At 45.2% G+C, this 15,223-nt stretch overlaps 3 protein-coding genes across 16 annotated transcripts in view; 1 reads left to right on the top strand and 2 right to left on the bottom strand.

Moving 5' to 3' along the window:
• Positions 1–2,019, bottom strand: part of PRMT7 (protein arginine methyltransferase 7) — a 43,782-nt gene extending 41,763 nt beyond the window's left edge. For 2 of the 6 annotated variants that reach the window (XR_544591.2, XM_008518237.2), the window contains exon 1: positions 1,867–2,019. The gene's annotated coding sequence lies outside the window, so the exon portion shown is untranslated. The remainder of the gene's footprint in view (positions 1–1,866) is intronic. The other 4 variants (XR_011538486.1, XM_008518238.2, XM_070613742.1 and 1 more) reach the window with 3 other exon arrangements.
• SLC7A6OS (solute carrier family 7 member 6 opposite strand) lies at positions 1,751–12,221 on the top strand. The gene is made up of 5 exons (XM_070613755.1): positions 1,751–2,237; positions 2,361–2,639; positions 6,270–6,473; positions 7,916–8,048; positions 8,960–12,221. Exons 1-5 carry the CDS (start codon positions 2,043–2,045, stop codon positions 9,088–9,090), a joined length of 942 nt encoding a protein of 313 aa, XP_070469856.1. The 5' UTR covers positions 1,751–2,042; the 3' UTR covers positions 9,091–12,221.
• Positions 8,822–15,223, bottom strand: part of SLC7A6 (solute carrier family 7 member 6) — a 43,724-nt gene continuing 37,322 nt past the window's right edge. For 7 of the 9 annotated variants that reach the window (XM_008518231.2, XM_070613745.1, XM_008518230.2 and 4 more), the window contains exons 8-10: positions 13,957–14,106; positions 13,659–13,842; positions 8,822–13,185 (exon numbers count right to left, since the gene is read on the bottom strand). In XM_008518231.2, the coding sequence (XP_008516453.1) occupies positions 13,091–13,185; positions 13,659–13,842; positions 13,957–14,106 (429 nt within the window). In that variant the 3' untranslated portion in view covers positions 8,822–13,090. The remainder of the gene's footprint in view (positions 13,186–13,658; positions 13,843–13,956; positions 14,107–15,223) is intronic. The other 2 variants (XR_011538487.1, XR_011538488.1) reach the window with 1 other exon arrangement.

The following is a 15,223-nucleotide window of genomic DNA, read 5'->3' as shown; positions in this document are numbered from 1 at the left end:
ATTCTATCCTATTTCATTTTTATTTTTTAACTGCTGACCATGATCCACTAAATTGATTTCACAACTCACCAATGGGTTGCAATCTAGTTTGAAAAGCATTGCTAGAACCAGCTCTGTACATCTGATATGCCAATATTTCTTTTAAAAAGACAGAGTATCTAGAACTACTAGAATCTGTAAAGTGCTTTAGAAAACTGTCCAACAAATGCTGTAACAGAAAGAAATGACCACATCTAGCTGTATGTCAGAGAAGGCTTAAAAGATGGGTAGGATTTTGGTGGGCATGGGGAGAAAGAGGGCACTTCATCAGATTAGAAAGGCTCAGTCATGCACAGTAAATAAATCACTTGAGTTGAAGTGAAACTGAACAAGGAGTCAAAAATGGTGGGGTCCATATTGTGGAAAGTTCTGAAACCCTTATCCTGTGTTCTATGTAGAATCAATTCTAAAGTCATTTAAAGGTTAAGAGGTAGTAAGAACTTTAATCTGTGGAATTCCCTTTTCCCTGTGATGTTGCTGAGCCTATAAGGAGGACCACAGTGCATTTACAGAACCGTGGAGAAGTCACTGGTTTTACATAAACCTAAATAAATGCTTGAGGACCAGAACCACATCCTGTAATCTCTCTGGGTGAGCACTACACATCTTCTCTGGATAAATACCCTCATCTATTATCATGATTTGTCCTCTCCCAAGAGGAGCCCGCATTCCAGATTCAGGAGATACTCTGACCCACTCCTCATTTTCGAAGAGCTACGAACACATGTGGTTACTTACAAGGAAAGAATGGAAACCACCATGCCAACAAGCTCTAATTGCATTACTAGTCAGATTCCAGAACAGATGTTTGGTTCATTCATTTCAAAATTTACTAAGTACCTTCTATAAGTCAGGCACTATGTTAGGGACTGGAGGACTATCATAAATAAGATAGAAGAGTTCCTTGTCCTCCAAAAGATTACTCTAACGGTGGAGAGAGACTAAATATAAACAATTACAGACTATGTGAGCACAAGAAAGGGAATACTACACCCGGTGCCATGAAAGAGAATAACAAGATTATAGAGACACTCTCTGAGGAAGGTGGCATTTAAGTTGAGACCAGCAAGATAAGCCAAGTTAAAAGTTGGGAAAGAGTAGTGCTTACATTTCAGGAATCCTTACCCCAGGTTTTCCAAGAAAAGGCCCTAAGATGGGGAAGAACTAGGTGCATAGGCAAAAACTGACAAGAACCTGACTGATGGAAGCACTTTGAGGAGAAGAAACAATAAAAGATTAAGGGTGGGCCTCTGCAAGTCACACTGGGCCATGTCAGCTTCGGAAAGGTGTTTGGATTTTGTTCTAGACACTCAAGGGTTTTAAGTAGAAGAATATCCATGTCCAGTGTATCCTTTTACAGAGCCACTCTAGCTAGCGTGTGGTGAAGACTGGTTTCCAACTACTCAGACACAGAGACCGGGAAAGGCGAGCCCATCAGCAGTTCCCTGAATCAGAGAACAGTGGCCCAGTTAGAGAAGTGATGGTTGGAGCTCCCTATGATTGCGGTTCTTGGTCTCTGTTGCAGAGGAGAGGCGCCAGGTACTACGATCAAGGCCCCACAGAGGAGCTCAGCCCCGGGTTCAGTAAGCGGCAATCACCCGACAGAACGCCAGAGCCGGGGCCCGCCTAGAACTACGCTCTCACGCCCGCCCAGGCACTCCAATCCGTCCCACGCGGATTCTAGAACGGTCCCTGAGAATCCCGAAGAGATGTGTACCCCGGGGTCCGAGTACGCCCACGCAAGAGCTCTGGAGCTGAGGACAGGATGCTGGCTGCACCCGGGGCTCCAACCGCGACCCCACCTTCCCAACCCACCCAGCGTCTCACCCTCCACTGGAACCTCTCCGTTTACTTCCGCCGCCACCGCCGTCCTGCTGCGGCCAGCGTCCGAGGGCGGGACTCCCAACACGCGCTGAGCGTGCCGGGGGCAGGGCCCGGAAGCGGAATTTGAAGGCTCTCCCGTCGCACCCCACGACTTCCCATAGTGCTCCGCGACAGCCGCTATGGAGGCCGGCAGGACAGCTGTGCTTCGCGTGAAGCGGAAGCGCAGTGCGGAGCCCGCCGAGGCTCTTGTCCTCGCCTGTAAACGCCTCCGGAGCGGCGCACTCGAGTCGGCGGCCCAAAAGACGCCCCCGGAAGGTCTACAGAGAGCGGCAGAAAAGAATGTCTTCCAGTTGGTGGCCACCGTGCGCTCCCAGGTATTGGGAGGGGATGGAGCCGCCGTGAAGGGGGATCTCGGGGCCCATCCGGACTGACAGTGTATCCCTCATCCCTTCACGAACCCCTGCTTACGCTGGTTCTCCTCCCCTACTGCCCCCCAGGAGGAGCCAGTCAAGCCGCTCGTGCGGGCCGCCCTGCGCCCGTCCCAGGGCAGCCAGCAGCGTGTCCGCCGCGACCTCCGCGCATCGGCTCGGGAGATCCGTCGGGAGGGCCGCTACAGGGTGGTCTCTAGCCGCCGATCCTCGGGGATTCCCTTGGGTGGCCTAGAGTCCGAGGACGCGCCAGGAAACCCAGAAGCCGCCGAGGACGCAGGCTTTCAGCTGTTGGACCTGGTCCACGAGGAAGGAGACCTAGAGGCCGCCGCCGCGGACTCCTGCAAAGTGAGTACACACGCGGAGGCAAACGCTGGGCTTTGGACCGATAGTGCCAAGAGTCTGGGCGCTCAGTCAACACACAGTTAAGGGGATGCAACCGGCTTCACCTTATTGATGGATGAGTCAATGGATGATCCGGTGCAATAGCCTCGTTTTACAGGTTAGGTTACGTATTCAATAAGCACGTACTGAGCGCCCACTATATTGTCCTTAGGTTCTGTGGCTATAGCAGTGAGGAACTAACAATCAGGTAGAGTAAACAGTGAACAAGTAAATTCAGTGTCAGATGGTGATATAGACTGTCGGGGGAAAAAAAGGAAATGAGTGGTTCCATTTCAGAGACGGTCTCGCTGAGAAAATGACGTTTGAGTGAAGACCTGAAGGAGGTGAATGGCAGGGCATTGTGGATATCTTGGGGAGAGGCATTCCAGGCTGAGTACCTGCAAGTGGGAATGCCCTGAAGTTGAGTTTGGTGTTTTCAAGATCATTGTGCCTGGAGCCCAGTGAGCTGGGGGAGAATAGTAAGGAATTTAGGGGGAAGATGCCTGTTAGATCCTGTAGGTACTTCTAAGGAAATGTTGCCTTCCATCCTGAGATGGGAAGTAACTGGAGGGTTTTGAGCAAAGTAAAGATAGAGCAGATGGGAAAACTCATCAAAGGGAAGTTAAAGGACTAGTCCTGGCTAACATATCAAATTCAAGGCAGATTTAGGTCTACAATGCAAATCTTCTCATGTTTAATCCAGTGTTCTTTCCACTACATTACAGTTAACTAAATTTGCTTTGTATCTCACTTCTGAAAAACAAAGTCTACGTGCAGTAAGACTATAGAAATAGAAAATTCTCAGCCCATGGTATGCTCCCTCTTGATAAACATTAAAGAAAAAGTTCATTCCTTCTACTAGTTTTTGAAGATTAAAAAGTAAAAATTTTGGGGCTGGCCCCGTGGCCGAGTGGTTAAGTTCACACCCTCCACTTTGGACAGCCCAGGGTTTCACCGGTTCGAATCCTGGGCACGGACATGGCACCCTTCATGGAGCCATGCTGAGGCGGCATCCCACGTGCCACAACTAGAGGAACACACAGCTAAAGGTACACAACTATGTACCGGGGGGCTTTGGGGAGGAAAAGAAAAAATTAAATATCTTTAAAAAAAAAAAGTAAAAATTTTAATCCAAAATATATCAAGTAAAAAAATATTTAATCATGGTGCTAGTATACCTGGATAGCAATTTGGGCATGATGTCTATAGCCACATCTTTTACCAAAACTAATTCCAGACTGATTGATGAGTTACAAATCAAATAATTTTTAAAAGTAAACCGATGTTCAGTGGAATTGAGTCAATTAAATAGCTCATTCAATTTTGTAAGAAAAACTAGTAGATAAACTGATGAAAGATGTGAACACAGATTTTTTCCACCACCACAATACAAAATGTATACACATCCAAAACGTTTGCACAGAGTAATTATTTTTTTAAAAAACATGAATTTAGGTTGAAAGCAAACTTCAGGTTTATATGCATACTAGACTAGCAGGGGAAAGGTTGTTGATAGCACTACTGGCAAGGATGTGATCAAAATGTACACAATTGTAGTGCTTAAAATTGATGGAAACGTTTTAGAAACAGCATGGCTTTACATATGTGGAATCCTAAAAATAGCTTGTGGCCTATTTTAAAACAATTTAAATTTATTTTCATTGTTCAGACTCTAAAGCCATCTGAAAATCTGAAGAAATTTAAAAATTAGTGACAGCATCTCTATGCCATAATTACAATGGTTTTCTCCTTAAATTGATGCCATGTGACTTTCAAACAAATGAAGTACTACTTAATAGGAAATCTTAAAAAGTGAAAAGGTTCATGGGGCTGGCCCCATGGCCGAGTGGTTAAGTTTGCGCACTCCGCTACAGGCGGCCCAGTGTTTCGTTGGTTCGGGTCCTGGGCGTGGACATGGCACTGCTCATCAAACCACGCTGAGGCAGAGTCCCACATGCCACAACTGGAAGGACCCACAGCAAAGAATATACAACTATGTACCGGGGTGCTTTGGGGAGAAAAAGGAAAAAATTAAAAAAACTTAAAAAAAAAAAAAAGTGAAAAGGTTCAGTTCATTTTATCTAGTAATCTCCTCCCCAGGATTTATCCTAGGGAAATAATTCAAGAGAAGCAAACAGCTATGATAGTAATAAAAGCTGTTGGTTTAGTAAGTAACTACTATGCATCAAGTACTGTGCTAAGACTTGTTATATTCTCTTAATTTAACTCACTTAATCCTTACAAAAACCCTATGAGGTAAGTACTTTTATCCTCATTTTTCAAATGCAAGAAACTACACATTCATTGCAATGTTGTATATAGAGACAAAAAATTAGATCTGTGAACTTGACATACACGACTGCCGGGACTATTAAATTTTTAGATAACCATGAAGACTGGCAAGATGGGAAAGTACTTATATGTGTTTAACAGTAGAAAATGTTATATGTAGTATAGTTGAAAATATGGGTAAACATACACATAGACTAGACTTAAAAATAATTTTTCTTTCATGAAAATAATATATGTTCATTATCAGAGATATGAAAAAATATGGAAAAGTAAAAAGTAAAGAAGGGAAAGTACCCATTTTATCCCTATTACAAAGGTAAATGGAGTAAAATTGGTTTGTTGTCTTCTGAATAAAAAATTCTGTCTGGCATTTTTCTGTTTGCTAGTCTTTGTACATATTTCAATGGCTGCATAATTTGCTGGACTAAGGTCTGGGGACGTGTGAGTTAGAGCCAGAACTTTCCTTGTAAACAGCCTTGAGGTTGGTCAAGGGTCTGCACAAAAACTGACGTCTCTAGTTCCTTTTGAGTTCAGAGCAAAGAATTAATTCCCTTTAGCCTGTAAGTGATAGAGAGCATTGGTCTGCCCTTGTCTGCCTTGGCCATGGGATGCCCCTAGTATGGTATCTGGTTTGAGCTGCAGAGCCTCCTGTGATGAAGCTGTAGAGAGGGGTCATTTGCAGCATGTCCCCCTGGTTTCCAAATTGGCCTGTGCTACCCTGGATAACACAGCCTGTTAGCACTGGAGTACATCTTAACCTAGGTCAGTTCTGTTTGAGGGCAGTCCATCTTGAGCTGTTCTTTCTAGCAGGAAGAAGATTATAGGGGAGTCTACTCCTATTTGTGACTAAAAGCAAGATGTCAGTGTGGGCAAGCTAAGAAGTGGGTGATGGCTTGGGAGTCAGCCATAGAGGTACTGCTCTGGGCTTGCAGATCCCCAAGGGGAGAACATCATACCAGAGGAGCTCAGAGAAGACAAGGGGGCAAGACTAGCCAGCTCTGCTGGCCTCCCCTCTCCTCAGGCCAGTCTTCACTTGTGCTTTCTTGTGACAGCCAAGCACAAAAGAGCAGGAGGCTATCTTGTAAGTTTCTATCTCACAAGAAGTACTACACATTAATTTTTTAGAGATATTTGATTTTTAAAATTTCATAGCTAATTACAAAGAGATTAGTAGGCCATAGGGATAAGAATCTTAAATCCAACATAGAGAATTGTAAGGGGGCTTCCTTTACCCAGCTGTTAGGTTCTTCCTCTTGGAACAGCCGTGTTTTAGGTCAAACATGTATCATGTTTTCTTTACAGACATCTGATCCAGATGTGATCCTCTGCAATTCTGTAGAGTTGATTCGTGAGCGGTTGACCATATCTGAAGATGGACCAGGAGTCGGGCACCAGGAGGAACAGAAGGACGACTATGTGTATGACATTTACTACTTGGAAATGGCCACTCCAGGATGGATTGAGAACATCCTCTCTGTGCAGCCCTACAGCCAAGAGTGGGAGCTGGTAAGGGAATCCATGAGGGTGAGAAGTATGAGGCAGCTTCAGCAATTCTCTAGTCAGGGTGCTTTGCCTCTCTGGTTTCCAATCTTTTTTCTTTTTTTTAGGAAGATTAGCCCTGAGCTAACATCTCCTGCCAGTCCTCCTCTTTTTGCTGAGGAAGACTGGCCCTGAGCTTACAGCCGTGCCCATCTTCCTCTACTTTATACGTGGGACACCTACCACAGCATGGCTTGCCAAGCGGTGCCACATCCGCACCCGGGATCTGAACCAGTGAACCCCGGGCCGCCGAAGCGGAATGTGTGCACTTAGCCGCTGCACCACTGGGCCGGCCCCTGGTTTCCAATCTTGATCAACATTGTTCTTATCCTTGCTTAAAAGGAAAAATTTATTCTAAATGCCTTCTAGGAACCTGGGTTTAGTGCAAGGAGTTTTGGGGAAAGACCATCTATATTGATAATTTTTGCTCTTAATGAATCTTCTACAAAGTTTGCAACATCATCTTTATTGTTTATACCTACCCACTCTCAGGGGAAAAGGTATAGGGGCTTATAATAAAATAGACAAAACCAGAAATTCTAACATGAATGAGAACAAAAGCTTTTGCCTTTTTTTTTCTTCTTTTGGTGAGGAAGATTGGCCATGAGCAAACATCCTTTGTCAATCTTCTTTTTGCTTGAGGAAGATTTGCCCTGAGCTAACATCTATGCCAGTCTTCCTCTATTTTGTATGTGGATTGCTGCCACAGCATGGCTTGATGATATAGGTCGGTGCCCAGGATCTGAACCCACGAACCTGGGGTGCCAAAGTGGAACATGCTGAACTTAACCACTACACCCCTGGGCTGGCCCCGCTTTTTTTAAGTTATATCTTAAAAGGGGGAAAACGGTGGGTTAAGAAAGCTAACATCCTGACATCATCATCATTAAATTCTAAAACGATTAATGAGAAAGGTTAAGGTGGTACTTGTCATACTTTTATTATGAAAGGAACGCCTTATCCCACACCTGCACAAAGTTTCACAGTTAGGCACCCACCTTGGATTATTGCATAGCTTGCTTTCCTGTACCCCTCACACTTACATTTTGGTTCTGACCTTTGGTATCACCCATAATCTCTATAATCCCTCTCCCACCTGGCTTCCCTTTGGGAGTTTGAAGATCACTGCCATCACCTGCTCAAAGCTGTCTCCCCTCCCCACCCTGGTGCATTCCCTTCTGGTGGAATTCAGTCTGTCCCACCAGGAATGTGGTGTCTGGAGCTGGACTCTGAATGGAATAGGGCTGCTGTCTCCTTCTTGTAGCCTAAGGTTGCTACAGTCTTTTGTAGACAGAGTCAGACTAACATGACCCTTAAATGATAGCTCCAAGTTAGTCTGCTAATAGCTTCTGCCAGAGCATAATCTTAGAGGTTTTGACTTATACTCATGTTTGTGTTGAGATGTGCAGGTGAATGATGACCAACAACCAGAGGACATTTATGAAGATGAAGATGACGAGAACAGTGAGAATAACTGGCGCAATGAGTACCCAGAGGAGGAGGAGGAGGAGGAGAACAGTGATGGAGATGAAGAGTCCAGAGGTAGGTGGGTGGCAGCTCTGAATGGGGAGGGACTGGTGAGACCCAACACTGAGGTATGAGTACAGTTGACAGGTACATCTTAACTGGCTTTCCTTCTCTGCCATTGAACTGCAACAGCTCAACCACAAGCTGTTGGAGCTGTAGGAGACCCAAGGACTAGTGTTTCCAGGGGGGCTGCAGAGGGTGTAATGTCAGTCAGGCCTGGGCTCAAATCCTTAGTTCTGTCATTGCCTAGCTGTGGGTCTTGGGCAAGTCACTTCATCTCACTGAGCTTCATTTTCTCTCCAGAAAATGGGAAAATATTGCAACAGTTTGGAGTGGCTGGGATTAAGTGAAACATCTAGCTCTTCGTCCCTTTCCCTGCCTCAGCAAAAGTATTGGAGAGGTTTGCCAGGAGTAGGCCCAGGGTTTTCACAAATCAGTTATCTAACCTCTTAAGATGCTGCTGCATTTACAACTGTTTGAGAAAGACACAACACAGACATGGCATCTGGGGGGAAGAGGAAGGAAGGATACTCAGGCAACACAGTTCCTTTGGTGATGATGTTCTAAGTGCCAACAAAAAGAATTTCTTGGTGTCTGATAACGGAGGAACATTAAACTATGGAATATTCTGTCGTGATAGTGCCTATAATATGCTAAAAGGAAAGGGGCAAGGTACAAAATTATATTTGCAATATGATATAACTATTATAGCAAAAAAAATCCTATACTTAAAAATGACAAGATACTTCAATGTTGGTTTAGATAGTAAGAATATGACTTTTAAAAAATTGTTCTAAATTCTCTTTATTGAGCAAGTATTCTATAATGGGAAACAAAGAAAACAGACCTTTTTGAGAAGGGAAGGGGCTTTCTTGGTCACCTAGGAAATCATACAATTAGAGCCCATGCCTGTTATCTCATTCTAGGCTCTGATGAATACAGCAGCCTCAGTGAAGAGGAAAGCGGCAGCAGCAGACCACAGATGTGGCGCAAATACCCTTTGGATGTGCAGAAGGAGTTTGGCTACGACAACCCACATGACCTGGATTCAGACTGATGCTCCTGTGATACCTATGAGGTTCTATTTCAGGCCCCTGAGGGCTCTAAGACTACAGTACCAGCTGCCCTGATAACATCCACTCAGGTTTCCTAGCTTAACATATGGAAGGAAAAAGCATGTCTAACAGCGCTATCCTACCAGTGAAAACTGGTGCTAATGGAGTGTGTCTTTTCCACTAACATTAGGGCCCCTTTGCTTCAATCAAAAGTGATCTTACAGTCTGGAAAAAAAAATGTTGTAAAAATGAAGCTTCCTGGCCCGGGCATTTTCCCAATCTCCTACACTGAAGCCAGTAAGTGGAGGAGAGGCTCCTGTTTCATCAGCACTAAGACTCAGCTTTCTGATACCAGCAGGCCACCTGGCTCCAGTAAAAGCCTGTTTCTTTTGATAAAGGGAATCTAGAAGGGCTGTAGTGGGTCCCTTGTAGCAGCACAGACTGGATAGTAATGGCAATTAGGGAAGGAAGTAGAATCTGCCTGAGCTGTGAGAGGTTTTAATTAACAGCTGTCTCTACCTCCCTGCTCCCTGACTCTAATAATGGTTGTAAAGATTGCTGTCTTCCTTTGGCAGTGGTGCCAAGGAACAGAGTATGTATGAATGTAATACTCTGTGTTTAGTAAAAACTAACTTTAAATATGCGAGCAAGTAATTCCTTTGAAACCTTTTAAATCTGAATATCTTAGGTGTTTCCCCGCTGTACTCCCTCTACTCCCTCCACTCCCCCCACGAAAAAGGAGGGTTAATGAGACAGAAGTTTCAGAATTGACCTTAGACACTAAGGACCTAAGGCAAGCACATCCTGAGCTTAGCTTTCCATTAGGAAATGTTTATTCACAGAACTCACCAAAAATAAACTGCTATCAACAGGACCAATTTTGTTAGCAGAACTTGTATCTCTTGTAAGCAAACTCTGTCCCTATTCCTTTCCAAACCTCACATGCCTTAACTCTGACAGAGTTGGTATTGATTCTTTTAATGTAACACTGGCCAATAGAACTTTCTGCAAAGATGAATATGTTCTATATCTGCACTGTGCAGTAGTAGCCACTAGCCACATGTGGCTGATGAGCACTTAAAATGTGATTAGTGCAACTGAGGAACTGAATTTTTAATTTTAACTTAACTAGCTCCGTTTGGCTAGTAGCTCCTGTACTGGACAGTGCAGGTCTAGGGAAACAACACTCAAAGCCTTTGATTCAGGATGTGCCCTCTTGTCCTGTGGCACACTCGCTATCATGTGGGCAGGTGAATTACACAGGGATATGTCTTTCCACCTCTTTTAAGATTTCATAAGCATCTCTACTTTTCCATCCTGTCTCCACCCATTCTTTCACTTTATGTTCATTTTGTAAGTCTTTACCTACATTAGTTCCTATCTACGTGGAGTTAAACCTGCCAAAGTGACTAAATTCTGTGTCTATGTGTACTCAGGCCCTACTATTACAGCTACACCAATAACTGGTTTCCCACCCTTACTATCCACAAAGGTACAATACAGTGTTGCAAGTAACAGGCAGCAACTTACATGTCTAATACTAGTCATCTTAGTCTCCTGTAGGCACAGAAACAAGGATTAAAAACCACTCTGTGCCATTATAATGTGCTCACTGCTGTTTATGTACTCATTAAGGTATGCCAACATTAAAGGGCTGACAACTTGACAAACTGTACTCACTGCAAAAGGGATTAGCGCACTAGGAGAAGGATTGAAGGAGACGAACAACAAAGACCTTGTGGAAATTAATTCCACCATGAAGCCTGAGTGCTGTAGGGAGTCTGTGGCTTCTTTCCCACAGAAGGCTTCCTGGGAGAAGTCTGCATCCAGTATAGAGGGGAAGAACGCCGTCACCATCCAGTAATGACAGGAGGATGACATGGCTCACTAAGCAAGTACTAGGGCACCTGGGGTGTGAGGCCCTTGCTTCCCCAAGAAGCCACTGGAGGGCAGCAAGTTCCTGGGATTTATTGGTCATTTACTTCAGTGGAAAAAGCTAAAGCCTCGGTCAGGGATCCTCAAGATAAGCACACTCTGCTTAAAGGATTAGCTCCAGAGGATCCCTGGGATAGATGCCAGCTTGGCTCAGATAGAAGTCATGTTTACATAGTCTAGGCAAGTCAGCCTTTGCACAAGACTCCCTGTTGTCAGGCAGGAATTTGCTGTGCAAATCCCTAACTCATGACAGTAGGAATGTCCCCCCATGTTCTCACAGATGCATGCCCTGAACCAAAAGCAATTATCGTGCTCCCCTAAATTGTCTTTATTGAGCAAGTATGACCAAGGTTACTCCCTTGTCTGTGACTGGGGCCAGTTTGGTTGAAAAGAATGGTCAGAAGGGAAATTGCCTGAGTTCTTGTCTTTATCATTGACCAATCCAAAACCTAAGGACAAGAAGCCCATTGGGCGTGCCAAGCCAGCAGATTCTTCTGGGTCCTGGATGACAGTGTCCAGGGGCATCCCAGGACAGTTGTACAATCCAGTGCAGCCATGCTGCCCATAAAGGAACATCCATTACGCCAAACCTACTGCTCTGATCTGAGCTGGATGCTAAAGCACAGCCTGAGCACCAGATTAGCTGCTTCCAATCATGCAGTCTGTTGAGGAGCCAGATTGAGGTTGAAGTAGCTGTTTTCCCAGAGTCTTCACTGATCTCCACAGGGAGAAAATAGAAGTCCCCACAAGTACCAAGCTCTTCCTGAGATTGCGGCCCCACCAGACCTCGGGCAAGGGGAGGCAGGCAGGAGAGGAGTGCACTATCCGATGATCCACACCAAGGCGGCTCAGTGTAAACAGCCTGGTGTCAGGGACAGAAGAGGAGGAGGATGCAGCCTGGTGTAAGGTTTTCAGAAAAAGAAAATGACCACTTCTAGCACCAAGGTGAGCTCGCGTGGGTCTGCACAGCAGTCCCTCACACCAGCCCTTACAGAGAGGAACAAGCTATTTGGTGGCCTACGTCCAAGAGGTGTTCTCTAAGCCATGGACAGCTGAAAGACTTCAGGTGATCCACCTGAATTCTACAACAGTTTCTATCCTCTTAAAGTTCATACCAGAAACCTGGAGATTTACTTTCTATCAACTAGAACAAAAACCTAAGGTCTCAAATAAAGGATTATCCTTCAAAATAGCAGTATCACCAGACTTCTGACTCCAATTTGTTCATTTATCCTTGGTGAACTTGAGCCAGATGCTTATAACATGTGACCTATCTATATACTAAAGTATAACCAGTACATGAGTAAAAAATCTTAAAGTTCACCTTTGCAGGTAAGATTCAACAGAAGATTGTGCTAAAACTGAGTAAAATTTGTGGTCAGAGTCTGACCCACCACCACCTCTAAGGGCAGAGGGACTTGGTTTGGGGTACTTTGAATTTTTAAACACAATCAGCCTACTGCATCTTGTAAATAAATGAACATCAATGCTTTGATAGAACTGGTGTTCTGGATTAAATAATATCAGTAAGTAATGGAATACAGCCCTCTCCCCAGGGAAGGATTTTGAGCCAGAGAAATAAATGGTAGCATTCCAGGCCTCTCAAGTCAGGTGCTTGGACCTGGTCAGGGGAAAACATCCCATACAGCAGCCCCTCTGTAGAGACTCCTGGTTCAAACCTCAAATATCAAATTCAGAAACCATCAGCCACAGCTATTAACCTAGCACTTCCCCTCCCCGCAGTGAAACTCACCAACTTAGTGTTTGTAAGGGCTGCATGTATCCACCCAGAACAACCATTCCCCTGCTCCCGGAGCCCTCCCCACCATCACTTTGTGAAGTTCCCCACCTTCAGGCTGCTCCGAGACCCTGAGTCTCCTCCCATAGCTTACCAGTGAGAGTAACTACCTGAGCAGGCCATCAGCCCTCAGCCCCCTTACATAATGTGGGCCAAAAGGCTCCTTTAGTACAAGAGGGTTGGGCCCATACAGTCTTGTCATCTGGACTTTGGTGGCGGTGGCCACAGGTAGCCAACCTTCCAGGCCTCAGGTACATCACCTCTGGCCTCTAGTCAGTTTTTCTCTCAACCTTGTTCTCTTCAGCAACGTCTAGCTCAGTCAGGACACAAAAGCAAAGCTGCTGTGTGACTTTGGTGATAGCAGCTGAATGAAAAGAGAAAAGAACAGGATTTAGCAGACTGACATTTAGCTGCAACCCCAATCTGAACACCACAAGCCTGATTAAAGCATCACATCAGTAGCTCTCTCCCTAAGTGTCCCTTGGGTACCCTGTGCCAAGCTTTGCCCCTCACCCCCAACAAGCCTCACTGTCCTCCAACCCATGCCCAGCCAGCGAGTCTAATGCGTCACTCCTCGTCTTCCCACGTGGATTGCACTTTCAGGAGGTAGTGTTTTAACCCCAAAAAAGGACTCTAAAGTTAGATCTAAAGTGATCATGTCAAGATCAAAAGGGAAGAAGTCATGCTGGGCAGCCAGGTCTCACAGCCTCCAGCACATCACTGGTATGTGGGAAGCTGTTATCCATCACCAGCACCTCTGCACACATCTGTGTACATACACACACACACACACACACACACACACGGCCAGTGAGTGATGGGCAAAGAAAAGCTCACCCAGGACATTCCGAATAAAGAGTGGCCTCCGGGAGACTGGCAGGTAAACACCCAGGAAGTAGACGGGGACCCCAGAGAGGGCGATCCCGATGCCAATGACAGAATTGATGGTATCACTGAAGAGGGGCACAATCACCAGAAACAAGGAGCATATGCAGAAAACGATGGGAAAAAACAGGCTCAGCTGAAATGGAGGGAGGTGAGAAATCAGGTAAAGTGGGATGGGGGAGCCAGGTATGGGCAAGAAGGCACCTTGGGGAGAGGGCCCACCCCTCCTCGTCAGCCCAGAGTCACTGACCTTGAGAGGCCGGGGCCGCTTGGGCTCCTTCCAGCGAAGATAGAGCTGTCCAGCAATAGACAGGCCCACAAAGAACCAGTAGCTGAAGCTGAAGTAGTTGATGAGCAGGAAAACATCCTCCACAGTGAGGTAGATGAGTGTCATGGTGCACTGGAAGTTGGGGCGGAGGGGGAGGGATGGGACAGCCTTGTCACCACCAGGCCACCTCAGGAGACTCCACCATCCAGCAGTCAGCACCAGATCTGCTGACTGCTGATTTAGCTTCACCAGATTACCTCCAGTTCTTTTCAGCGACCCTTTGGCATCAGGTAGGTCCATTCTCTGCATTAATCTTCAAAGTGGCATCTCTCCCTCTTCTGTTGGGGGCCTTTCCTACACTCAATGCCTCCCTTCTTTTTGCCAGCACTTCAGCAACAAACCAGACTCCTTTCCCTTTCTGATGGCAGACAGTAAGGCCCTCCTCACTTCAACACACCAACCTCAACATGAATCACACTGTGCCCTTGGGAGGCCAGAAGACCCTTACTCATGGGTCCCAACTACCTGGCAGACAAATGGGGGTAATGCCTCCAGAACTATCTCACTGTCCTAGGGCCTTAGAAATGCAGATTAGCAAAATGGATCCATACCCCTAGGGAGAGAGGTATGGCTGAATTTGCCCCTTGAAACCCAGAAGACAGAGGTAAGGGACAAGAGTCCTGGGACAAGGTCAGATTTGCTTAAACTTCAAGAATATGGAGTTCCTCCTACCTATCTTTTCACCCAGATTATCAACAAAGGATTTAAAATTAAAAGAGTTCATTCTCGGGAGAGAAGGGGGACCCTGTATTTGAGAGGAGAAAAGTGGAGTGGAAGATAATTAATTAAAAGACAAGATGACAGATCTCCCCTAAATTTATAAATTCAATGCTATACCAATCAAAATATCAAGAGGATTTTTTATTATTTTGTCAAAATGATACCAGAGCTCATCAAGACAAATAAACTTGAGAATTACCAGGAAAATTCTAGGGGGAAAAAACTAAAGAAGTACCCTCAGTCCCTCTTTAGTTTTCAGATAGTCAATATAAAGCTAAATAATGAAGCTTGGTGCTAACGGGGAGGATTAGTTAAGATGATGATACATTTAAGGGGCATATAATTTTACTTGGCACATTGAAGCACTCTAAAAAATTAGCCATTATTACTTTTATATTATAACAATTTGAAAACTGTGTAAAAATGGATTATTCAATAAATGATACTGATCTAGCTGGCTAGCCATTTG

Source organism: Equus przewalskii, chromosome 3 (genome assembly GCF_037783145.1).
Source record: "Equus przewalskii isolate Varuska chromosome 3, EquPr2, whole genome shotgun sequence".
In the NCBI taxonomy this organism is placed as follows: Eukaryota; Metazoa; Chordata; class Mammalia; order Perissodactyla; family Equidae; genus Equus; species Equus przewalskii.
Note: the sequence above shows the minus strand (reverse complement) of the source record. Positions and strands in the feature narration are given on the sequence as shown.

Coding starts and splice junctions, on each gene's coding strand:
- SLC7A6OS (XM_070613755.1), top strand. CDS start 2,043: ATGGAGGCCGGCAGGACAGCTGTGCTTCGCGTGAAGCGGAAGCGCAGT. Junction 2,238..2,360: donor TGGCCACCGTGCGCTCCCAG/GTATTGGGAGGG, acceptor ACTGCCCCCCAG/GAGGAGCCAGTCAAGCCGCT. Junction 2,640..6,269: donor CCGCCGCGGACTCCTGCAAA/GTGAGTACACAC, acceptor TTTTCTTTACAG/ACATCTGATCCAGATGTGAT.